Here is a 25,605-nt window from a genome sequence, read left to right as displayed (position 1 = left end):
ACAGGAAAAGTGGGTTGGGGACAAACTACACAGCCTAACAAATCACCCATCGCAGTGCATTTGAAGTTATCAGACACCAAAACCTTTTAAATAAATGATAAAGGTCTTGAATGCTAGACACATAAGCTTACATTTTCTGTGGTAAACAACACAGATCCCACTGAGCTTTCTGAATAAGAGAAAAATTTACACAAAACTGAAATAGCAGTAGTATACAAGATAAAAAACAAAAACAAAAGACTGAAACCAAGGACCCCAGGTCTTAGGTCGAAAAAGCCCAGACAAGGAAGTGAATATGAAAATAAAAATGAATGGATGAGGATATAAAAAATATTATAAAGAAAGAAAAATTGATAAAACTTGGTAATTAGGTTTTCTTTCTTTTAGGAAGAGGCTTTAAAGAGTCTAATATTATTCTAAAGTATTTGAGTCTAGGTGACAAGAAAAACACATTCAGAAAATATCTATTACCTACTATGCCAATCACTGAGTTAGATGATAGGGATCAAATAATGATCAAGACAATGAAGCACCTCAGTGAGACTTACAGACTAACGGGACAGACAAGTAACTATCAGTTATAACAGTGTGATAAATGCTATGAATGAGGGAAGAAACATATACAGGAGGAATACATAGCCCAACACAGAGATCATGAGAAGAAACTGATTTTAGGTAGAAAATTAAATGGGAAAAAGGATAGGGGAGGAGGGAGTAGGAAAGTAAAAGTGTAGATTTACATTAAGTCCTGTTCTTAAATTGCTCAGTTAAATACAAGAAATTCAAATTAAACTACCATGAGCCCAGGAGTTCAAGACTGCAGTGAGCTGTGATGTCACCACTGCACTCCAGCCTGGGTGACAAAGCAAGACCCTGTCTCTGAAAATAAAAATTAATCTATCAGAAATCAATAAATGTGGTCCCCAATTTAAGACGTGGCTATACTCCAAAATCCACTTCTATAATAATTTGATTGTTTAAAACTGAAAACTTTTATTTCATTGAAATACATTATAAGGTGAAATTGCATTCTCAAAAGATCACCAATCTACAGGGGGGAACCAGGGAATTTTATGGGGGATTTTTGAAATCTGTATTTTGATTGGGATAGTGATTATATGACTCTATACATTCATCAAAACTAATAGAACCATATGCCTAAAATAGATGAATTTTATTGTATGTAAATTATACCCAATAAATCTGACACTTTAAAAAAGGTCTAAAAGAACAATGGAGAAGTGAAAAAAAGAAAATAAATGAAATTTTAAAACAAAAGTTTTTTAAAAAATCAATTACTAATTGCTAATTCAATGACAATTAGTCAAAGGTGATTCAATAGTTACTTAATATTATATTAGAAACAAAGTATATGCTAATATCACCCTTACTATTTATAGTACTTTATTTATAACCACTCTCCCAGCAACAAATACTTTCTTAATAAATATGCAACTTTGTCATTTTTATTTGAATAGAACTCTAAGCATTCCATTCTGAATTTGAGAAATAAGTCTTAATGCTCAGGTTCTAATCTGAAGTCCATATTTATATCATCATTGCAACCAAACCTATTTAAAATCTAAATCATATTCCTCCTTAAAACCAGCTCTCCTTCATAATCTCCCTTATTCTGTCATTATCTGTATCTCAAGATTTGTTAACTTTGATACCTGATATCTCTTCCTCATCCCAGGCATCAGTTCTACCTATCCTGGGAAATTTGACTCTTCCTTTAATGGTTTCCACGCTAATCTTTAACTCTTCTAGTGTCTCTTACACATCAGTGCCAGATTAATCACATATTCCCTTATTAATTATATATAATTAATATATATAAATGTTTTTGACCCCTGCTCAAAAACATTTGGCTACTTTCACTAGCTTTAGGATCTGACTAGCTTTCAAATCCTCCATAATCAGACCGAATACTATATATACAGTACGACTTTATAAATATAAAATGCACTCATTTAAAGACTACAGAAGGTGCAGCTATTGGGAGAGGGAGTAAGGAGATAACATACTAAAACTTTTGAAGCTTAAAAAGAAGTACAAAGCATATTCTGGTGAGAAACAGACCATTGCCATTGGTGTAGGAGAGAATAACTGGATGTGAGGCTGGAAGAGTAGGCTGGGTCCACACTTGTAAGATTTGCATGCTAAACTGAAGATTTTAGTTGGCAATAGGAGACATCATCATGGATTTGAAAAAAAACAGGAACGACTAAGCAAAAGTGACGCTCAAGAATCATATCGGGGCTGGAGTATAATAGGAGCGGAGAAATAGAAAAGAGAGGCAAAGGAAGATCACAGCCATCACAAAGCAATCTAGGCAGAAAGTGATAGGAAAAAAAGGAGAAACTATTCATTCTCAACTATTGCTGGTATACACAAACCTCTGAAAATAGCCAATTAGTGTTAGATGTTCTATCAGGCGTGGGGAATGGGGATGGTTACAAAATTCATCCTCACAGTATCTGAGTAATTTCTGCCAGTTTTAATCAGTCTGGAAAGCAATGGCATAGACAATTCAAAAACACCCAACATTCCTACTTTCCTTTAAATGTGAATGAACTTTTGGCAGAAAGACTGCTTGAACTATAATTGCTTACTTTATTAGTATTACTTCTGCTACTAAAGGTCCTACTGGCAAAGCACTTAGAAGAAAGCTACTAAAAACATTATAGGGAAGAGGATCTGGGATTTAAAGTTGCTCTAGTTTCTATAAATGCAAAGATTTGCCTCAGATTTACACTATTTGGTCTAGTAACACATTTATACAAATACTGTGAAACTTGTAATGATAATAATGTCATCTCATTAGGAAAATTATATACCAAATTTCACATAATAATTGGAATTAGTGTTACAGGTATAAAAGGAACTCTAAAGTCTTTTATAATATCCAGCAGTGTCTTACACATAAGCATCATTTATTTAAATCTGCTTTAGTAATATACGTTAGCTTGGATTGAAATAAATTAACCCACCAAACAGTTTTATTATTAATACTAAGTAGTAAATGTAACTATTTTATTTTTTATTTTTATATCATGTTTTGTAATTTTTATAAAATAAAATAGAAGACTCAACATTCTTTAAAAATTAATTTGTATTCCAAACTACCATCAGAGAATACTATGAACACCTGTACGCAAATAAACTAGAAAATCTAGAAAAAATAGATAAATTCCTGGACACATACACTCTCCGAAGACTAAACCAGGAAGAAGGTGAATCTCTGAATAGACCAATAACAGACTCTGAAATTGAGGCAATAATTAATAGCCTACCAACAAAAAAAATCCAGGACCAGACGGATTCACAGCCAAATTCTAACAGAGGTACAAAGAGGAGCTAATACCGTTCCTTCTGAAACTATTTCAATAGTAGAAAAAGAGGGAATCCTCCCTAACTCATTTTATAAGGCCAACATCATCCTGATACCAAAGCCTGGCAGAGACACAACAAAAAAAGAGAATTTAGACCAATATCCCTGATGAACATCGATGCGAAAATCCTCAATAAAATACTGGCAAAACGAATCCAGCAGCACATCAAAAAGCTTATGCACCACAATCAACTTGGATTCATCCCTGTGATGCAAGGCTGGTTCAACATACACAAATCAATAAACGTAATCCATCAAACAAACAGAACCAATGACAAAAACCACATGATTATCTCAATAGATGCAGAAAAGGCCTTTGACAAAATTCAACAGCCCTTCATGCTAAATACTCTCAATAAACTAGGTATTCATGGAACGTATCTCAAAATAATAAGAGCTATTTATGACAAACCCACAGCCAATATCATACTGAATGGGCTAAAACCAGAAGCATCCCTTTGAAAACCAGCACAAGACAGGGATGCCCTCTCTCACCACTCCTATTCAACATAGTGTTGGAAGTTCTGGCCAGGATAATCAGGCAAGAGAAAGAAATAAAGGGTATCCAATTAGGAAATGAGGAAGTCAAATTGTCCGTGTTTGCAGATGACATGATTGGATATTTAGAAAACCCCATCGTCTCAGCCCAAAATCTCCTTAAGCTGATAAGCAACCTCGGCAAAGTCGCAGGATATAAAATCAATCTGCAAAAATCACAGGCATTCCTATACACCATTAACAGACAAACAGAGAGCCAAATCATGAGTGAACTCCCATTCACAATTGCTACAAAGGGAATAAAATACCTAGGAATCCAACTTACAAGGGACGTGAAGGACCTCTTCAAGGAGAACTACAAACCACTGCTCGATGAAATTAAAGAGGACACAAACAAATGGAAGAATATTCCATGCACATGGATAGGAACAATCAATATTGTGAAAATGGCCATACTGCCCAAAGTAATTTATAGATTAAATGCCATCCCCATGAAGCTACCAATGACTTTCTTCACAGAATTGGAAAAAACTACTTTAAAGTTTATATGGAACCAAAAAAGAGCCTGCATTGCCAAGACAATCCTAAGCAAAAAGAACAAAGCTAGAGGCATCACGCTACCTGACTTCAAACTATACTACAAGGCTACAGTGACCAAAACAGCATGGTACTTGTACCAAAACAGAGATATAGGCCAATGGAACAGAACAGAGGCCTCAGAAATAATACCACACATCCACAACCATCTGATCTTTGACAAACCTGATAAAAACAAAAAATGGGGAAAGGATTCCCTATGTAATAAATGGTGCTGGGAAAACTGGCTAGCCATACACAGAAAGCTGAAACTGGATCCCTTCCTTACACCTTATACAAAAATTAATTCAAGATGGATTAAAGACTTAAATGTTAGACCTAAAACCATAAAAACCCTAGAAGAAAACCTAGGCAGTACCATTCAGGACATAGGCATGGGCAAGGACTTCATGACTAAAACACCAAAAGCAATGGCAACAAAAGCCAAAATTGACAAATGGGATCTAATTAAATTAAAGAGCTTCTGCAAGGCAAAAGAAACTACCATCAGAGTGAACAGGCAACCTACAGAATGGGAGAAAATTTTTGCAATCTACCCATCTGACAAAGGGCTAATATCCAGAATCTACAAAGAACTTACACAAATTTACAAGGAAAAAAACAAACAAAAACCCCACCAAAAAGTGGGCAGAGGATATGAACAGACACATCTCAAAAGAAGACATCTATGCAGCCAAGAGACACATGAAAAAATGCTCATCATCACTGGTCATCAGAGAAATGCAAATCAAAACCAGAATGAGATACCATCTCATGCCAGTTAGAATGGCAATCATTAAAAAGGCAGGAAACAACAGGTGCTGGAGAGGATGTGGATAAATAGGAACACTTTTACACTATTGGTGGGAGTGTAAATTGGTTCAATCATTGTGGAAGACAGTGTGGCAATTCCTCAAGGATCTAGAACTAGAATTACCATTTGACTCAGCAATCCCATTACTTGGTATATACCCAAAGGATTATAAATCATGCTACTATAAAGAGACATGCACACGTATGTTTATTGCAGCACTATTCACAACAGCAAAGACTGGGAACCAACCCAAATGTCCATCAATGATAGACTGGATTAAGAAAATGTGGCACATATACACCATGGAATACTATGCAGTCATAAAAAAGGATGAGTTCATGAACTTTGCAGGGACATGGATGAAGCTGGAAACCATCATTCTCAGCAAACTATCACAAGGACAGAAAACCAAACACTGCATGTTCTCACTCATAGGTGGGAACTGAACCATGAGATCACTTGGATACAGGGCGGGGAACATCACACACTGGGGCCTGTCAGGGGGTGGGGGGCTGGGGGAGGGATAGCATTAGGAGAAATACCTAATGTAAATACGAGTTGATGGGTGCAACAAACCAACATGGCACATTTATACCTATATATCAAACCTGCACATTGTGCACATGCACCCCAGAACTTAACGTATAATAAAATAAATAAATAAATAACTTATTTCTATGGAATTCTTTCACAAACAAATTGTACATTTTCTGTCTTCTCTCTTTTTAAACAAAGCATTCTTAATTGATTTTAACTTTCCTTGCTTTATATTGTGCTATACTGGTCTCCAAGTTCACTTTTATAGAAAAAAAAAACCAAAAAATTAATTTGTATTCAAGATTCAGAGAAGAAATCAAGGAATAAATCAATTTCCTTCAAAGAAGCAAGTAAGTTTTGTTTAATTTCCAGCAAAATGTGTAGCTTATTTAATTCAGCAGTTTTTTAATAATCATCGTGACTTATATCATTTCTAGATACTCGATGGTTAGAATGGATTATCTGGGAAGTAATCATTGGCAGTAATTCCCAATATACCAGAATACATATGAAAATCTACCTATATTCACCTTATAAAAACGGCCTAAATTTGCCTTCTGAAAAAAAAAATACAGTAAGAGATGCCTACTAATACTATCAGAAGTAGTCAGAGAAAATATAAGACTTAAAAACAGTAATTTAACAATAAGGCATTTTATGGATCCTAAGATGATTTGTGTATGTGCCAATTTAAAAGCCTCCTGTTTTCCACTAGATTAAGGTCAGTGTATCCAAATAGCTCAGCTTTATTACTGAAACACTGCCACTCAATAAACAGATTAAGTTGCTAAGAATAAATTATATATTAATGTTTTACATCTGTCAAGTTTTTATATACTTTGGTAACTTATTGGTAGCTTATCCCAGGTTTGGTTTTGGTTTTGTTTTACTCACCAACTCAAACTTAAGACTGATTCAACTTTTTAAAATGGAAATATCAACAGTTCTTGTTCTATAGCCAAGATTACTTCTACTTTTACACAAGATCCATCTGGCTGTCTAGAGGACAGAAACAGGGTAGTGAGGAGTTAAGTTCCTTTTTTACATATAGTACTTTTTTACATACAGAATAAAAGGACGCTATCCTATGTTTATCAAAACAGTTACCTATGGCGAAATTTTAGGTGTAGGAGCCAAAACAGAACCAATCACCTATAGCTACTAGGCATCCTCACTGGGCCATGTAACTACTTAGGCAGGGTTAACATAACCTGGGATATCATAATTGTTTATCAACATGACAGTCATTGCTGTGAGATGAGGCCTGGAAGTTTCCTGTATAGTTAACAATCCAGCAAATAATCCAAAATAACAGATGACTATTTGGAACCAAAAGAGAAAAAAAAATCTTTTTTTGGCTACAAGATCTAACACTGCCTAATAAAATAATAATAATAATAAAGCCCCAAAGACTGAGACAATTTAGTAGGAAAAATGTATGAGCTCTAGAGCCAGAAAGATACAATGTAACATTATCAAGATCTCCCAAAAAGTTCACATTTTTTGACCATGTATTCACACGTCTAGGACGGTCACAGCCAAAATAATTTAAAATAGTAAAAGAAAAATAAAATTAATTATTATTATGGCTTCTGGGTGGTAAATGGTTAGTAGCAATTTTTTGTCCTGATTCTTTATGGAACTTTTGAATACAGAACTGTGGCAGACCTAGGATTCAAATTTAGGACTAAGAACCAAAATCCAGGCTCTAGACCTTCTTCTAATATAAGAGGCTTCCCAATGCCTCAAAAGAATTGTCACTCAGAAAAGATGAAGCTGACTTATATTTCAGTATATACAAAGAATCTCAAAATGCAGGGTATTCCGTAATGAATTTATTTTGAACAACAAAATACTGTTACAGAGGACTCTGGTAAGAACACAGAGAAAAACAACACATGGAGAAAGACCATCTTCAGGCAAGAGAAGTGGAGCGCCTGAAGAAATGTGGTGATAAAAGACGAGGCTAGGAACCACTAACATCTTCCTCATACTTTCCAGAATCAGTTACATTAGGCAGAATACGTTTAACGGCGTGACTTGCAGAAAAGTTCCTACAGCCTTGCTTGAAATTCTGTTATTTGGGGTCACACAGGAAGTTAAGAGGAAAATATCCTTGAGTAGGTTTAGCAGTGATAATTCCTCACATCAGTATAGTATAACCTAGTATAGAACAGATTAATCAAATAACTTTCCTGACACCCACCTATTACACAATGGAAAAATGCCAAGTGATAGTGTGTGCCAATAAGAAAGGATGCTGAGACTAGACAGTCAGGAGACAGTGTGCAGACACAGAAAAGTAATACCAAGAAGTAAAAATGAGAATGGGATAGGAGAAAAAAAGTAACAAGGTACCAAATGTTAATTTCACTTTACAATCTTACCTATGTTGAACATGACTCACTGGAGCACTGACCTCCTGGGCCCAGGTGATTCTCTTGCCTCAGCCTCTCATATAGCTGAAACCACAAGTATGCACCACCACACCTGGCTAATTTTTTTATTTTTTGTAGAGACAGGGTCTCACCATGTTGCCCAGGCTAGTCTTGAACTCCTGGACTCAAGCAATCCTCCTGCTTGCCTCCCAAAGTGCTGGGATTAAAGGTGTGAACCACCACACCCAGCCAAAAAGAGAAGATTTTTAAAAGTAAACTTCTAGTTGAAAGATATATCCCAAATAAATTCAAATTGATGTCAATTTTGGTCTCCTCTACCTTTATACTTTTCTAATTCTTACTAACAAGGAACTAAATTCCATTCCATTTCTCTTTTTCCTTGTCAAATTTGGGAGAGTGAACTGGAAAAAAAAAGAAAAAAAAAAGAACAGATCCTTTTTTAACCCATGTGTGTTCCTCTTGAAACTTTCCACCAAAGAGAAACTCTTCTTCTCAAAGGTATAAAGACGCCTTCCAGTATAGAAAGTGTTTACAGATTAACTTAAATTTGGTAAGTTTTTTTCGGCATCAGTAATAAATAGATCAATTTTATCACTACAGTCTGCTGGGTAGGTCTAAATTACTGCACTAAATAGCTATAAAATTAATAATAATATATGGCAAAGTACAGAACTATTTAGGTATCCTGGGGGTGAAAAATACAGAAATAAAAAGTAATAGATTAATCCTAGAAAAATCTCTGAAGGAAATAAATTTAGGACTGGATTTTGAAGATGTGTAACAAATACTTTGGCTGTAACTGAGTATTCATATTAGGTACTAATGGGAAATGAGTTTGGGAAGATATGAGCTGAGAGAGTTGTTGGAGGATATTAAATTTTAGAACAGAGAATGACCACTTCAAGGAAAGAACATAATGCTCTATTGGGGTAATTTCCTCAAAATCCAAATTCTCAGAGCTCAATAGTGAAAATGTTTATTTTACAAGAAAGCATAAAAATAATATCAATATGAGACAATTAGTTTGACTTTTAAAGACAGACAATTAGTTTGACTTTTAAAGACAAACATGTCTCATATTTCTGTACCAACTTAAGTCATTAACTTCCAGGTTGGATACCAACTTAACTGATAACCTAGCTAGTTAATTCCATAGGACAGAAACTAAAACAGCTTATTTTCACTCCTTGGAAAATAAAGTGCTTACACAAAGCAAATGAAAAATCTGTTTGCCCTTCACACTACTAGCTATTGATTCAATTCAGTCATATGCATAAAATTTTAACAAGGAGGCTGAAGTTTTGCCTAGATTGAATAAGCTTCTCTTCCTTTCTGAACTTCAGTTTTTATTATATTTTTAAACAAACATACAGCAAAAAAAGAGAAATTTCAGAAAATTGACACAGAAGTCAAAGGCTGAATTACTTTGAAGTACGGAACTTGAATCATTCTCTTTTATGGTATCTGGGCCTTGCATGGGGCTTAGTGCATAGTAGGTATGCAAGGCACATTTGCTAATTAAAATCCAAATGCCTTGCCAATAAGAGGATTAATGCTTGGAAGAATCCCAAGCTACCTTCCTGAACCAAACATCTGAAAATGTTCCAATTCTACAACATTAGAAGGTACCTTCCAACAAGTCCTAAGTGCCGCGCTAACATTGTAATCCAGTCAAATGCAACTGTAGTACTACATCTTTTGCATTTTTGTCATAGAAATTTGGGTCTAAGATATTTTAGCACATAAACGAGTTCGTGGGAAAACCTGTCCCATTTCCAAATTTCACTTTTATTCTTACAAGCTAAAATATAATCAAATTAGAGTCCTGGACTAATGGTAACCTGCATGCTGATCCTAGATTCACCAGTAACTAGCTATACGACCCTCAGCATATTTTTCTCCAAGGTTTAGTTTTCTCATCTGTAAAATTAGAAAAACTGAGCACTTAAAAGCCTTTCTTGTGGAAATGCATTGCAATTTACATTGAAAGGCATAAAAAAAAAGATTGATGGATGGAGGAATAGGTTAATGTATAATAAAGCAAGTACAGTAAAAAGTTAAGAAAATAATCTTGGTGGTAGATATATCTCCTTCACACAAAAAATCTGATCACTCCACCCAACCTCCTGTCTTTCCTATTCCTGGAAATAGTACCACCACCAGTTACTCAAAGCAAAAACCTAGAGGTTCTCTTGAAGTCCTCTCCCTTCCTTACCTGCAATCAATCAGTTAAGTCTTATTTAGTTCCTCTTTAAAAACATATCTCAAATCTATCCACTTCATTTCACTGCCACTATTCTTATAAGTCCAAGCCATCATTTATTTTCATCCAAACTAAAGGGTTTCCCTTCTTCCACTCTTGCCCTCCTTCCACATCACAAACAATGACTTTTTGACATACATACCAATCATTCTCCAACTTTATACTTTCCAGTGGCATTAAGAATAAATAAAATCCAAACCCCTTACTGTGGCTAACAGACCCCCACTGGTCCCTGTCTACTTCTTCAATCTGATCCCTCTCACTTTCACCCCTCATTTAGTTGGTGCCAGCCATATCAGCCTTTCTATTCCTATATCGAACCAGGTTCTCATATTTGTGTTTTACAATTCTCTCTGAGTAAAAAATTTTCAGAGGGCAGATGCCTTCCTCCCAGTCATTCAACTCACAATGGACATGTCCCCCCCTCAGGGATGCTTTCCCTGGCCACCCAATCTAAATAAACTTCACATTAAAAGTGCTAAGGAAATTCTCATCTGCACTGTAACACATTTTTTCTACCTATCTCCTGTAATCAGAGGAAATTTTTTTTTTTATTTACCTGTTTTTAGAGACAGGGTCTCACTATGTTGCTCAGGCTGGTCTTGAACTCAGGCAGTTCACCTGGTCTCAAATCTCATGAGTAGCTGGGACTATAAGCCTGTGCCACCACACTCAGCCTTTAATACTTTAATATTGGATTAACATGCCTCAATTAGATAATTTTTTATACTTTAATAACAAATTCCAAGAGATTATTTGCTTTTCAAAAATCTATTTTCTTTTTTTTTCATTTATCATCTTATGAAAGAATAGAAAAATCCAATTTGAACCAGTTTTTTTTTCCTTTTTTTTTTTTCTTAGAGATAGGGTCTTGCTCTGTCATCCAGGCTGGAGTACAGTAGCACGATCATAATTTACTGCAGCCTCCAACTCCTGGGCTCATGTGATCCTCCTATCTTAGCCTCCTGAGTAGCTGGAACTACAGGCACGTGCCACCACACCTGGCTAATTTTTTTTTTTTTTTTTTCTGTAGACAAAAGGTCTCACTGTGTTGCCCAGGCTGGTCTCAAACTCCTGGGCTCAAGCAATCCTCCCACCTCAGTCTCCCAAAGTGCTGGGATTTACAGATGTGAGCCATCATGTCCGGTCCACTATTTTTTTTTAAGATGATTTTTTAAAGATGGGGTTTGGTTTACTAAATGCAATCCAGTTCAAATCTCTAAAACAAGGGCACCAAATTAAAAGTAAAATATTATCTATCTTGAGGCCAGGCTTCTGGAATATTTTTAAATCTAGAAACAGAAAAAAACATATATACCGATGTTCTGGGGGTAAAGAGCAGCTCCTGAATATGTAAGCAAAACCAAACACAACAGAAAAGAGAACACCACTCTGGGTTTATACCTAACCCCTCAGACTGAACAACTCACAATGGAGAAGTTAAGAGCACTGCAATCAGCTGACAGGATCTACACAAGGTCAGTTTTTTCTTTGGAAAGCAGAGAAGCATGGGAGAAGCAATCGGAGTACAGAGAAAACAAAACTGCAGAGGGAGCAAATCAAAGGCAGCAGAGAAGTTGAGGTTGTGAGCCACAGACACAGACAGTCCAGATCTACAGTCTGCACCTTAGCAGTACTAAAGGCGTAGGCAGGAGCTACAATAGTAAAGAGACAGATATCACCAATGCCCCAGTATTGTACAAGCAACTACAATAGTCTCCACAATGTTTATACATGAAAAATATTACTGAATTTTTAAAAATGTATTTATAAGTGGCATTCCTCAAGACAGCCTTCAGTCTTTTTTTTTTTTTTTTTTTTTGAGACAGTTTCACTCTGTTGCCCAGGCAGTATGCAGGTACAAGCATGGCTCACTGCAGCCTCGACCTGCCTGGGTTCAAGTGATCCTCCCACTTTAGCCTCCCAAGTAGCTGGGAATACAGGCACACACCACCATGCCCAGTTACCTTTTATTGTATTTTTTTGTAGAGATGGGGTTCTGCCATGTAGCCCAGGCTGGTCTTGAACTCCTGGACTCAAGCAATCCACTTGCCTTGGCCTCCCAAAGTGATTTCAGGCGTGAGCCACCACATCTGGCCTTTCAATCTTATTCTAGTGTAAAATGTGTTGGGAGAGGGAACTTGGACTAAATACTTACAAGTTACGAATACCCTGCTCTGGAAATTCTCATATATCACACTTCTCCCCGCCTTCTTTAGCTTATTTATCTACACCAGAAAATCTGAACTCAAACTTTTAACATACTGCCTCTTTTTCATGAGAAGATGGCACATAAGCATAAATAAATAAACAAAATTAAAAGTAAATAAAATTCCAGGGTATTCTATTAAAGCTGGCAACACACAGAAATTCGTAATTTCATATAATTCCAAGAGCAAGAAATAAAATGGGCTGAATCTCATGAAAACTAGGCTTGTAGGATGATTCTAGAATGATTCTAGACCTTGGGGTGAAGAGTTTTGTGGCCCTTCCCTCCAGTGCTCTGCTATTAACACCACTCAGTTCTACATCATGCATTAGGTTTTTCTCATCGTTTCACTCATAGTTTCTTCTCCCATAATTTTAGTTTGTACATGGTTTCTCATGGCCTCTCCAACTTTGATTCTCCCTCCCCGCCCCCACAATCAGTGTGATATGTTCAGGAAATGCCAACAACTACCACCATAGTCAACTGTGATAACAGTGAAAAGGGAGCTGGGAAGATATGCACAGTAGCAAACCACTATACAGTGTTTCTACCATACAGATATAGTAGATATAAAGAAATTCAAAAGCATAGATAATTGTAAAATGTGGGCAAATAATTAGGAAATAATTTGTTTTGAGTATTTATTATCTTTGTTTTTATTAAATTATTATGCAACTTAATTCTTAAAAATGGCTGTTTGACAACTCACAAAATTCTTGAAAATTTAACAATTGGTCTTGCAAAAGAATACAGCCAACTCACTTCAAAACCTCTCAGCTGAAGCTCCCACCCTTAATTGGAAATTCTTTCCTTTTTGTCTTAGTTCAAAAGACAATAAGCCCCACTCATCTTTTTAAGCTACAGAAATCACAGGTTGCTGACCAGCCAATAAACTGGCTGCTTTGGGTGAGGTGCTCCCCCCGCCTGTGGCTTGCAGGGGAGGTTGACATCAAATGATATCAAACATAGATGTCTCAGCAGCAGTTATGGGAGGTGGGAGAGATACAAGCTAACCTAGGACAAAAAGTTACTACAGATGTTAAAATCCCTTGGCCCTATGATTATTCCAACTACAGGCCATTATGAAAAGAGAAGCTCACAGAAATGACAATGAGTCATCAAGAATGGGCTAAATTGTAATTAATATACTATGTTTAAGAAGATGACTGCCTGGGAAAGGATCAGCTATCACTCAGCGACTTCCTCCTTGTAGTATGCCTTCCTGAAATGCAGAAGTTGGAAAACTAAAAACTGTCTTTTCCAGACTCCTTTATAGCTAGTATTCTGGATGCAAATCTGATTCCGCCATTAAGATGCAGGACACAAGATATGGAAGGCAGAAGTAAAGCAGAGCCCCATTGGCCTGTAGCTTTCAGCAGCTTTCAGCTTGTACACAAGGTCAAGAACATGTCAGTATCCAGTCTCCAGCTTTGAACTAAAACAAAAAAGAGAGCATTTTCAATTAAGGAGTAGAACCGTCAGCTAGGAGGTTTTACAGTGATGCAATGGAGTTGGCTGTACTCTCTTGCAAGGCCAATTATTAAATTTTTATGAATTTCACAAATCAGTTGTCAAACACAGCCACTATTAAGAATTTAGTTGCATAAAATTACAATTAAATTATATTAAAAACATAATTAATCATTTTCTAATTATTTTACAGACAATGGCAAAGGCAGCAGGGACCAGATTCATCATAACAGCATCTAGTCACCAGTTCACTAGCATCAAGGAGAAGCTGTCACAGCAATGGCCAGATCCTACATTCCAGACTTCCAGCAGTTACAATGTTAACAGCAGTGGCTGCCCTGATCACCTGGATCACAGCTACAGTAGCATTTTCTTGCCACTGTTTCAGTAGCAACCTCCTGATTGCCACTTTCCTGACTCAAGCAGAGGTGGCAGCTCCCACTGCGGACTGTTTCAAGGTGTCCTGGAAATCATTCTCAGAGGCTCAGTCTAGAGCCCAGCCCTCCAGCCCTTTCAAAAGATTCCCTAAGCAATTAATTCCCTGCATTATATCCCTTTCTGTTTCCTGCACTGAACCCTGACTGATATTGCAAAGGAGTATGTGGTAAATGGATTGCAGAAAGATTTTTTCATGTCCACATTCATGCTGTTCTTCCATAGACCTACAAAGAGCCCAAGCGAGACTCCATCATTCCCATTAGTCTACCTAACAAACATAGTTTCCCCAGAACTGCCACCTCAATCCCCTTTCTTCAGTTTTGCCTCACAGGGAATACCTTGTCCTCTGCTGTGGCCAGCTTTACGTGGCCTGAGACATCTTCTTGTCCCGCACCCAGCAAGAGCACAATCCCTCTTCTCAGTTATGCCATCACTGCAGCAGAACAAGCTTGAGGACAGTGAGCCAAAGGTATCCTTGACAGTTCATCTCCCACAACCCTGAGTGTCCTCTTGCCCTAAAATTTATCTTCCCCCAATGCATCCCCTAGTCACTCAAGGAAAAAAATAAAAGCACAGCTGACTCTAAATCAGACTTGTAGCATCAGCCCCACAGAGAGAGCAAGAAACAGTGTTAGCAGTCTACCATATAGCAGGAACTATTCAGAAACATTTTACTGAAAGCATTGTGAAGAATCTCCGATAGGAAAAATGATTTTTCAAAGCTAAAGCTAAAGCAACTAAGCAAAATAAATACTTAACTATTCAGCTATTATACCAGCTAACAATTTTGACTGTGTAAATCTTAATCATAAGTTACACCATTATAAAGGCTTAAAATGCCCTGAAAATCCATGGCATATAATGATTAAAATTCTTTCCTGTGCTGCAGGTTCGGGGATACCACTGCCTCTAACCACATTCATGCACACTGATGGCCTAACAAACTGAGTCTAGCACATTACACTTAGTTCCAAGAGAATGCAGATTTCATAAAGAAACAGAATATGTTTAACAGGTCCTTTTTTCGCCAATTTTCTACACAAATTCTTATGCCAGAAACTAGAACAATGAAAGGAACTAAACAATCTGAGTTCTAGTCTCTGCTCTACCATGCTTATGCTATGACTTCTGCCATTGCTAAGCCTCGAATTGTTTATCCATATACTAAGATTGGATTGCTGTGTTTCCTTCCACTCAAGTGACTGACTTTAGCCCAGAGAGAAAATATAACAGCACAAACACTTAAAGAATAAGAGGTTCCAACAATCCACAACCTGCTTTACCTGCCTCTTCAAAGGATCCATCTTAGGTGTGCAATACTCGAAGTCTAGAAGGAGAAAGGTCTACTTAAATGCAATGAGTTATTCTTTTACCTAGCTTAGCTAAATTTTATTCAAGCAAAGTGTACTTTTGTGAGAAGGGTCTGCATACTTACAAAAGATCCCTAATTCTAAAGTACGTTCCTTTCTACATTCACCAGAACATTTTCTAGGCTCTCAGTAAATGTGCTAACACCTTCCTGGTGAGTGAATTACAGAGGAAGTAGAAAGGAAACACAAGAACAAAATATTATTTCTAATATGCAATTTTCCCAAGTATATTTATCCTAAAATATGTATCTAATATATTTATCTGGGCTTTTACATATTATAGAGAATATTTTCGGCAATAAAAATATTCTGCTGAAAATATTCTCTTACAAATGTAGCAAGAATACTAACTTTCTGCTTGATTAGCAATTCTTGGAAATAACTACTTTATCATGCAGCTTAGCTGTACAGATTAAACTGCACGGCCACAAACTCTGTTTTGAAACAGAACTAAGCAGTGAAGCCTTTACTGTAAGTACTTGCCCAGTGTTTTACTGCATTTAACACCCACGCAAACAATTGAGAATTGTGCTTTTTCCTTTTACTAGAAAAAGGAAGACAGGTTTTTTGGATATAATGAACTAATATTCTATCCAGAAAGTAAAGAAAGACTCAACGCTGTTTCAGTTCATAATTCTTCCTGTGAGTCTGTGTGAACTTTCACGTGTTAATCTCTCTAACTCAATTTTCTCATGTGTAAAGGAAGATGATAATATCTGACTCATAGAGAATAAAAATATATAAAGTTCTTTATAAGAAAACATGAGTGCTAATATATACATCCTTATAAACCAAATAAGGCAGGTATAAAATGCCCTGACACGGAAGTTATTACTCTAAATGACAGCTAATATGTTGTGGTAAGTCCTCAATATTCCTATTAGAGTAAGGCTGTCTGAACTTAGGGTTGTCACCCAAGGGAGGCTGAAGTGTCATTTCAGTCATCAGCATTACATTGTGAGATTGCTCTAGTTAGCAAATCTAATTCTATTCAAAGGAAATTAAAATTTTCACTAGCATGTGCATTCTAACTTAAACACTGAAATTAGTGAGTAGAATTCTTAGCTAAAATTAATAATATTTTGACAAAGTGTTCTGCTGAAAGCTACCAAGTTGGATTGAGATACAATTCTGTGAACAGAGGTAATAAAGATTATATCATTTTACTAGATTTCATGGCTTAATTAATCAATATATGGAATTAATATTGGAGAACTCTAATTATTATAGGCTTTTGAAGTAGAAGCAGTAATTTTCCAAATATGATCTAAAGTCATCCGAAGGGTGCCCAAACTAATCTAACAATACAAAGTACTTGCTATGATGATTCTTACTGGCAAATCACACCCAATTCCATGAATGTTCATTTTTATGTACAATAAGTGCATTCACCAATAATCTACCAACATTTAATATTCACTAAAGATCCAACTATCAGATGACACTTGGCAAAACTACAAAACTCCTACTGTGCGTGGCATATATAAACTCAAAGTTATTACTAAAATTATTATTTTTATGGCACCAAAGCTGAAGACATTGATACAGTAATAGAATATAAAAATAGTATGAAATGTTATTTGGAGCACCCACCCCTCTCTTTCAACTGTCTACCCCTGCTCTGAGTACCTCTGTTCTCCCAGTGGAGGCTATAAAAAACTTTAAAAAGGGGATCAGATTTTATCCTGCAATATCTGCCAAATAACATTTTTGGTAATTAAACAGGTACCACATGACACTATACTTAAGTAATGTTTCAAAACTCTTATATACCCATTTTATATAAGAGTCAGTGAAGTAGTTCCTTTCACATAATTTCCACGAAATCATGGTTAAAAAGTATTATTAGGGAGCCCTCAGAAATACTACAATAATGACATTGTCTCAATTTGTGTTTAAAAAGACCATTGTTTTAAAAGCAAAACACCTTGGAAAGTAATTCGTTTAGAATTTCATTTTCAAAATGGTAGAATAAAATTGTTTTAAAAACATAATTGTTTAACTAGGCTAATAATATTTTTCTCAATGCCAAAGACTGTTAATCTTCCAAAGTATTCCATCTCCCTAAAAATCAACAGCATTGATTTTAGAGAATCTTATTTGATTTTTCAAAGAAAATTAAATAAAAATTACAATAAATACTTTTAAATTGTGCACATTAAGGTATCAGTATTTCAATTTTTTAAAGAAATAACTTTTAAATAAAAGCAATTTTTTATTTAAATATTTGAGTAAAAGCAGTGCCTAGAAATCAAATCAGTTTTGGTTTACAGCCAATATCTGTTTTTCTAAAAATGATAGTTTTATGACAACTGTGTACTACTGCTGGCCTCCAAGTAAGAGAGATTAAATGTTTTAAAAGAGATCATTTCCTGTAGTATTGATTCCTCGGCATCCCACCCTTTCAGGAACTCCCCCTCCCTTACGTCTTGGGGTTCTGCTACAGTTATTAATCATATTATGCTATTTATACCCAGCTGCAAGGGTAGACATGTCCCCACGCCTGACCAATCATGGCACTTCATTGTCCTCTCCTCTCTCTACAATAATTGGTCCAAGAGATGGGCACAGGGCCAAAGTCCCTGCATGAGATTTGTTATTAGACTCCAAAAAGATGAGAAGCTTTAAGGACCCTGTATGACTTCGGGGTTCAGAGCTACCTTCACTGCTACACTGACAGTCTAGCTGAGAAAAAATCCAACCCAGAAGAAAAGAGAACCAAATAATAATTCTAATGACCAACACTTGAGAACATGAAGTTAGCTGTTACTGATCTATGCCTGGATTTTAATGTATGTAAGTCAATAAATTTCTTCTTAGCCTACATTAATCTCAACAGCGTTTCTGTCACTTGCTACAGAATTCTTACAAATACAGAAACTGATATGTAAATTAAGATTTTTTTCTTTCCTGCTGAGATCTAAGCTATATATCACAAGATACTTGCTGCAAACTAGATAACCATATCCAAAGAGTAATATATCTCTGGAACTACTCCATTAAAGTGAATTTTTAAAAGTTATTTTATTGGAGGAAAAAGCAAAGCCAATTTAGCTTAATTCTATTTAAGTTCAGAAAATGAAGCATTAATAAATACTTGTTTTTTTCCTACCTTGTAGGATATTTTCCTTTCATAAAACTACTTCTGTTAAATGCCATTATGTATAGTAAAATCCCATTTTTCATAGTCATGTGTAATTCCCAATCAGAACAACAATGAGATACAGGCTTGCCTCTCACAAACTCCCCTGAAGCCAGAAAATAATAATTATGTGTTTCAAATTATGTGCAAAAAAAACAGCAAAAGCAAAGAGGCTAAAATGCCAGAAAGTTTTAATTAAGTAGATCGGTTACCGTTCACATTGTATACCCAAGACAATAAAAAGGGAAGCCTCCAAATAGAAAAGATCTTAATTATTAATAAATTTGAAACAAATTTTTTTCCAATTACCACTGCATGTTATTTTTTAAAACCAAACCCTAAACTCCAAACAAATTATGGCAAAAAAGTTTAACCCTTCATAACCCATACAGAGTCTCTAAAACAATATCTCTCAGTATGTGTTAATAAAACAAGTACCTAATCACCTATAAGGACAGCGTGTCCTTTCTCAGGTATTTAGATATGTCATAAGTCAAATTATGTTCCTCAAAATGTAATCTATGTGCCCCTGGCCATGTTGGGATGACTGAAATGGGTGGGGGCTGCAGGTAAGTGGGTTGCTCCTGGAAACCACTGCAATGCAGCTGAGTGGCTGCATCAGGATAAATTGCTAGGGTTCAGGGAAGAATGGAGATATAATGATGCCACCCTTCTCACTGGAAGCCAATCGGCTGTGGCTGTAACAAAAGGGAAGGCGGGATTAAGATGAAAATATATTTTTCAATTCCCTTTTTCCTAGGCTAGCAAATTGTGTTTTCCCATAAAACTGGCTAGACTTCCAAAACAACACAAATAGGGCTATTAACCATAAAGAACAGAACTAATGGTACATTAAGCGTTAAATAAAAATATTCATAGTATAACATTATGAGTGGAATGAGGCTGAAGGCAGAAATAGCATTAAGCACCTTAGAGCATTATTTCGAGGAGATAACACATTTAAAAAAAACTTACAGGAGACTATTCATAATGGAACTACCTACACATTTAAACAATTAATATGATCTTCCCTCTATTTTCCAATTATTCTATAATGTGGATTTTGTGCCCTTGTACAAAATAATTTCCAATTATTCTATAATGTGGATTTTGTGCCCTTGTACACAAACACACACAAAATTATTGAGATGGACCACACTGTAAACCTTTCTGTATGGAACGTTTTTGCCCTGTGTTTTTCTCCTCCTCTGCTTCTTACCTACTACTGGAAAGATCCTAATTCCACTCAACCAAAATCTGTCATCTTTCAAAACCCAAACAAGTTCAAAATTATTCACAATTCATTCCTCAACCACTCAAGTCAGAAAACAAGGGCAGATGGCGTGGATCCTACCAAGATATTAAAAAGAAAAAAAGAAAAGAAATCATTCTTTCACTTCATGTACACATTTAATTTCCATAAATTCACTGTACATACCTAGATGAGGATAATTTCTTAGAATTAAAAGTTTTTTTGTAAAACATATCTTTTTAATGCAAGCAAATTACTTCTTCTGGTATTCGACCAAAAAACTGCAATTGGTTCCAACATGGGTGGAAAAGTGGCATGTAGGACTCATCCTACAAACAGTACAATATAGTATTTTATGCACAATTTAAGGGCTTTTTGAAAAGACAGTTTTGCTTATATTTGATTTCCCTCTTTTTGTGATGACTTGAGAACCCAAATCCTTTCTAAAATGCAGCTCCACTACTTTTTCGAATAGCACACTATGCAGCCAGTTAGTCTCATTTTCACCAAAATTCATACTAAGACCTACCTAAAGAGTTTTAAACACTGGCAGAAAAGTGAAAAAGGCAAAATCCTTACTACAGGTATTCCTTACCAATGAGTCATTAAGCTCCCACTAAACTGCCAGCTTCTTGAAGACACACAATTTCTGACTCATGTTTATATCGCCAGTGCTAGCTCCACGCTGGCACTTGGTGGGTGCACCACTAAGTATCTGCTGAGGGAATGAATGCATGCCAGTAATAGGACTTCTTATTTTTTCTGTATTAAATAAAATATGCATCTTTTCTTGGAAAACATTCTGAATAATAGTTGTTCTTCAAAAACAAAATATTAGCAAGATATTTTGTTAGCAAAATTAGCTAGAAGAGCAATGAATGGCCTCTTTCCCTACAAACATGTCTCATAACACCAGCTTCTAAGTTTCTGAAACTCTTACTTTAGACAATAGTTTTAAATTCAGGGCATTCACTCTATCTACCAAAATGTAGTATTTCAAGAAAATTATTGCTCAAAATTTCAGAAGACAAAAAATAATTTATTAAAGGCGAAACGGTTCTAGTCTTCAATACCAAAACACTTATCTTTTGTCAAATCACACACACACACACACACACACACACACACACAACCCTGACATTCACAGATTTTGAAATTGGTAAATAATATTGAAGTAATCCATAAAAACAAGATTCTCTTTCAACATACTCCCAAAACACTAAGTCCCCCCAAAAATTACAAAGCACTTAGGGGTTACATAGTAAAGACTCTGTATGAAACTATCACTTGAGAAGATTAGGCACTGACTTCATAAGTCAGACACTTGAATGAATTTAGAAGATGTGTTTTGCCGCCAGTTTACATAAATTAGCAGAAAAAAAATCACAAAAATTTGTCTCTCAAAACAAAAGGTTTTATAAAGTATGTCCCAGGATCTCAGAGGAAAAATAATGTATACGTCCCAGGAACACAGAGTTATGTTACATGAAAATCAGTTTTAGCAATAAACTGAATAAAATTTAAAATCATCTAAAAATCAAATGGCCAAATGTTAAGTATTTGTTTGTACCAGTAAGATAGCAAGAAATTAAAGAATTACTAAAATGCCTCAACCTAGGAAAATAAAGTTTTACAAACTAAATTATAAAAGTCTGGGGGTGAGGGCAGGATCAATAAAGTACCCAAAATGATATACTAGAAAATGATATACGAGAAAAGTTAACAAAAGTATGTGTGTGTGTATATACATATACATATATGCATATAATATATATATACACACACGTATATACATATATACATACTGAGATATTTGGATATAGTACTCTTAGAGAATGATGGAGAGAAAATATTTTTTAAGTACAAAGATGTTAATGATATAATAAAAGTCATCAAATATCATGCAAGCAAATCAGCTTGCAATTGCCAAGGTGTAAGCCCATTACTCATATGAATTGAAGGTGTCAATGAACAGAATCCAAAACCTGAACCCCTGAGTTATTAAGAGCTTTAGGGAAAAAAGAAAAAAAAACTACCAAACTTTGAAATAGGAAATTTTCAACTACAAGGTTTATCAAAATGTAATGCTACTTTCCCTAGCAAAGGGGCTTGGCTTGCTTCTTTTTCTATTGTTTCTAAAATAATCTCTAGGTCTCTAGATTTTCTTGTTTTAAAAAAGGTACGAAGAAATGTATTGTAAGCCTGGGAGGCTAACAATTAACTCTAAATTCTCTTACCTTTCCCATCTTCATATATTACAACCACCTAAACAAAACTCATCAAAAATCCCAAATTTCCCACTAAAAAAAAAAAAAAACAACTAACAAAAAGATTCAAGAGATAAGAAAGGCACAGCATTATTTTTATTTGAATAACATAAATATTTCTTATTTTAAAGCATCCAGTAATGTTTCTTCACCAACAGGAAGTGTATTTCTAGGAATCAGCCCATTTTAACAAAACTCCCTTACAAATTGGATGTCCCAAAGAGTCAGCAGTGAAGACTTTTACCTACCTTTAACATTACCCAGGAACTGTTTCAACTTGGTTTTTATTTAAACAAACTATAACACTGTTTCCTATGATTTCCATCCCTGGATACACTACTTGCTTAGGGTAGTTGAATGTAATGTGTACATATGGCAGTAGACAATGATTTCATGTATTTATTGTACCGATACTTAATCTCTGGAATAAAATACACACAATTTACTGAAACTTACTGAAAGCAAACTGCTGAAATATGAGCTTAAAGGTGTATGAAGAACCATAAAACTCTGCACAATTAGAGTCTGGGGAATTTTAGAACAAAATTCACTACTTGTATATTAATCAGAATAGAAATGGTTTAAGAATATATACTCTGTAGTAAAATCAAAGAAACTAAACCTAGTCATAGTAGTATATCACAAAACAATTTCACCAGAGGTCCAAAGTTCAACTTTACTACTGGGAAAAGACAAAGTTCAAACTCAAATGACAACTTTTCTCTTTGCAGAAAAATAAACAACAGGGTCATAATTAAGAAACAGGTAACTAATTGAGCCAAGCAATAGGTGAAACCAAAGATTCTTCTATAAGCGGGCAAAGTACTGACTACTAAGTACTACACTAACACTAAAACAATAAGAAATTACCTAATTGATTCAGGAAAAGCTTCAGATTAGAAACCGTATTTTAAAGAGTAACTTTCAATTCTCTATTAAAGATTATAACAACAAAAAAAGGGGAAAAAAATCAAAGCTAAAGACAGTAGCTGCCAGAAAGATGTTAAGTCACCTGGCTGATAGTACTGGCTTTGGGAGGGCGACCCTTAGCACCTAAGTGAAAAGAAGGCTAGGAAGAATCAGTGCTACAAAAGCCATGTTCTACAACCCAGCTCATCCTTCTGCCATGGACTTTGTCAGAAGATAATATGAGAACATTTCCGATTAGTATTACATCTTACAAAAATGGTTAAATTTTACTCTTTCACTGTGCTAGTCTCTAAATGTCATGTTATGAATATGGTTTAATAAAAAGCAACTAGTCAAGACAAGAGAGAGCTAAGTACACTTTACAATACCTTATTAAATTGAAAAATCAATTTCTGTCACAAAGTTTAGATAAAAGCAAAAAATAAAACAATGTTTATGGCAAGTTTCTTTTTAAATTCCCTTACTCTATTTTCATCCTTTCCAAAATGAATCACAATAAAGAATCTTTGTCTCTTCTGAAAATAATATTTGTTTTTAATCAAACTCAAAAGTTCTACAGATAACCTCTTCAAATTCTTAATTTCTAGTATTTAAAGTCTTGTGTTTAACCTGCAAAAATCTTGCTATTTTATAACAAATGTTGCTTTTAAGCAAAGCCATTTAAGAAAGCCATTTAATATAATACCTAACATGAGGCTATTAAGAAGCTAAGAATACTATTTTTAAAAGAGATTAAAAATTTTAAATTACAACCTGCTTAGAAACAATATTAATCTCAAATAACACAGACATAATGGTATCTTGAGAAATTACTGACACAAAGTGTCTCTTCAAAAAATAAGTGTAGTATTCAGAACTTTATTACTAATGACTACAAAATGTTCTGTGGCCGTTAATACGTTATTCCCTTTATTTTGGCTAAATCTTTAAAATAGAACAGTGTCTGTGGCTGTCAAGAGGGCAAAACTGTATTACTCTAATAATGTCAACTAACTACGGGGGCATTGGATGTTTATTCCACACAGTTAATATTACTAATGCTCTAAATCTTGAATTATTGTTAAATATAATATAGAGGTTGAGAAAAATGTATAACAGGTAGATTAGACTAATGTTACGAAATAGCCATCTCTTCAGTCTTCTAAAAAAGATCACAATAATTTAGAATACACCAGCTTCCATGTCAATATATCAACTTTAAAATTTCTAAAAATAAGTTATATTCTCATCTATGCCCTAACGAATCAAAACAAAACACAAAGAAATGATGCAGATGTTCTCACTATTCACTAACTAATGGGATTTGAACTAAGATTTGGCAGCTAGACTAGTAAATGCTGTCTATATAGCCTTTTGCATATTACAGACAGTGCCTGACTAGCTGAATTACAGCCCCAAAAGTCTTTCCTCTGCCTTTCACACATGGCTGTAAAAGTTAGAGTTAAGAAAAAAATTTACAAATTCTCAAAACTATACAGAAAAAGCTGTTTAAAGTCTGCCAAAGTTTTAAAAAATTAACAACAATAAAAAGAAAACCTCACCACATAAACCCATACACTTAAAATGAATACGATGGAATACGCTATAGAAAGAAAATCTTAATTATGACCTTAGGAGCATGTGAGTCTGTGTGTATACATATCCACAATACACAGACATATGTAAACTGCACCACAAACCATCAAGCCCCATTAAGCTCAAGGACTATTAAAGATATATTAATATTTCCAAAGCGAGCTGCTGAGAAAGAAATGAGAAGGAGATAACATATTAAATTTTTATCCAGAATTTTCTAGCATTTTGCCATCAAGGGATGGACTGCTACCTAGCCCAGGTAACAATTAACTAGCCCGTTATATTTTGATGCACCGTATACTCAGTAGAGCACATTCAGGAAAAACAGTTTGGTTTCTTTTTTTTTTTTTTGAGACGGAGTCTCGCTCTGTCGCCCAGGCTGGAGTGCAGTGGCGCGATCTCGGCTCACTGCAAGCTCCGCCTCCTGGGTTCACGCCATTCTCCTGCCTCAGCCTCCCGAGTAGCTGGGAC

At 35.3% G+C, this 25,605-nt stretch overlaps 2 protein-coding genes across 3 annotated transcripts in view; one reads left to right on the top strand and one right to left on the bottom strand.

The window, feature by feature from the left end:
• Positions 1-25,605, top strand: part of GSTM2 (glutathione S-transferase mu 2) — a 1,178,915-nt gene that overhangs the window by 660,130 nt on the left and 493,180 nt on the right. The gene's annotated exons all lie outside the window — the stretch shown is intronic.
• Positions 1-25,605, bottom strand: part of LOC129525220 (membrane-associated guanylate kinase, WW and PDZ domain-containing protein 3-like) — a 121,913-nt gene that overhangs the window by 94,847 nt on the left and 1,461 nt on the right. Inside the window, exon 2 of one of the 2 annotated variants that reach the window (XM_055354246.2) lies at positions 10,232-14,125. The exons of the other annotated variant lie outside the window; for it this stretch is intronic. Within the exon in view, the coding sequence (XP_055210221.2) occupies positions 14,073-14,125 (53 nt within the window). The 3' untranslated portion in view covers positions 10,232-14,072. Of the gene's footprint in view, positions 1-10,231; positions 14,126-25,605 lie in introns of those variants that run through there. 2 annotated transcript variants of the gene reach the window in all.

This window comes from Gorilla gorilla, chromosome 1 (assembly GCF_029281585.2).
Source record: "Gorilla gorilla gorilla isolate KB3781 chromosome 1, NHGRI_mGorGor1-v2.1_pri, whole genome shotgun sequence".
Lineage (NCBI taxonomy): Eukaryota > Metazoa > Chordata > Mammalia > Primates > Hominidae > Gorilla > Gorilla gorilla.
Note: the sequence above shows the minus strand (reverse complement) of the source record. Positions and strands in the feature narration are given on the sequence as shown.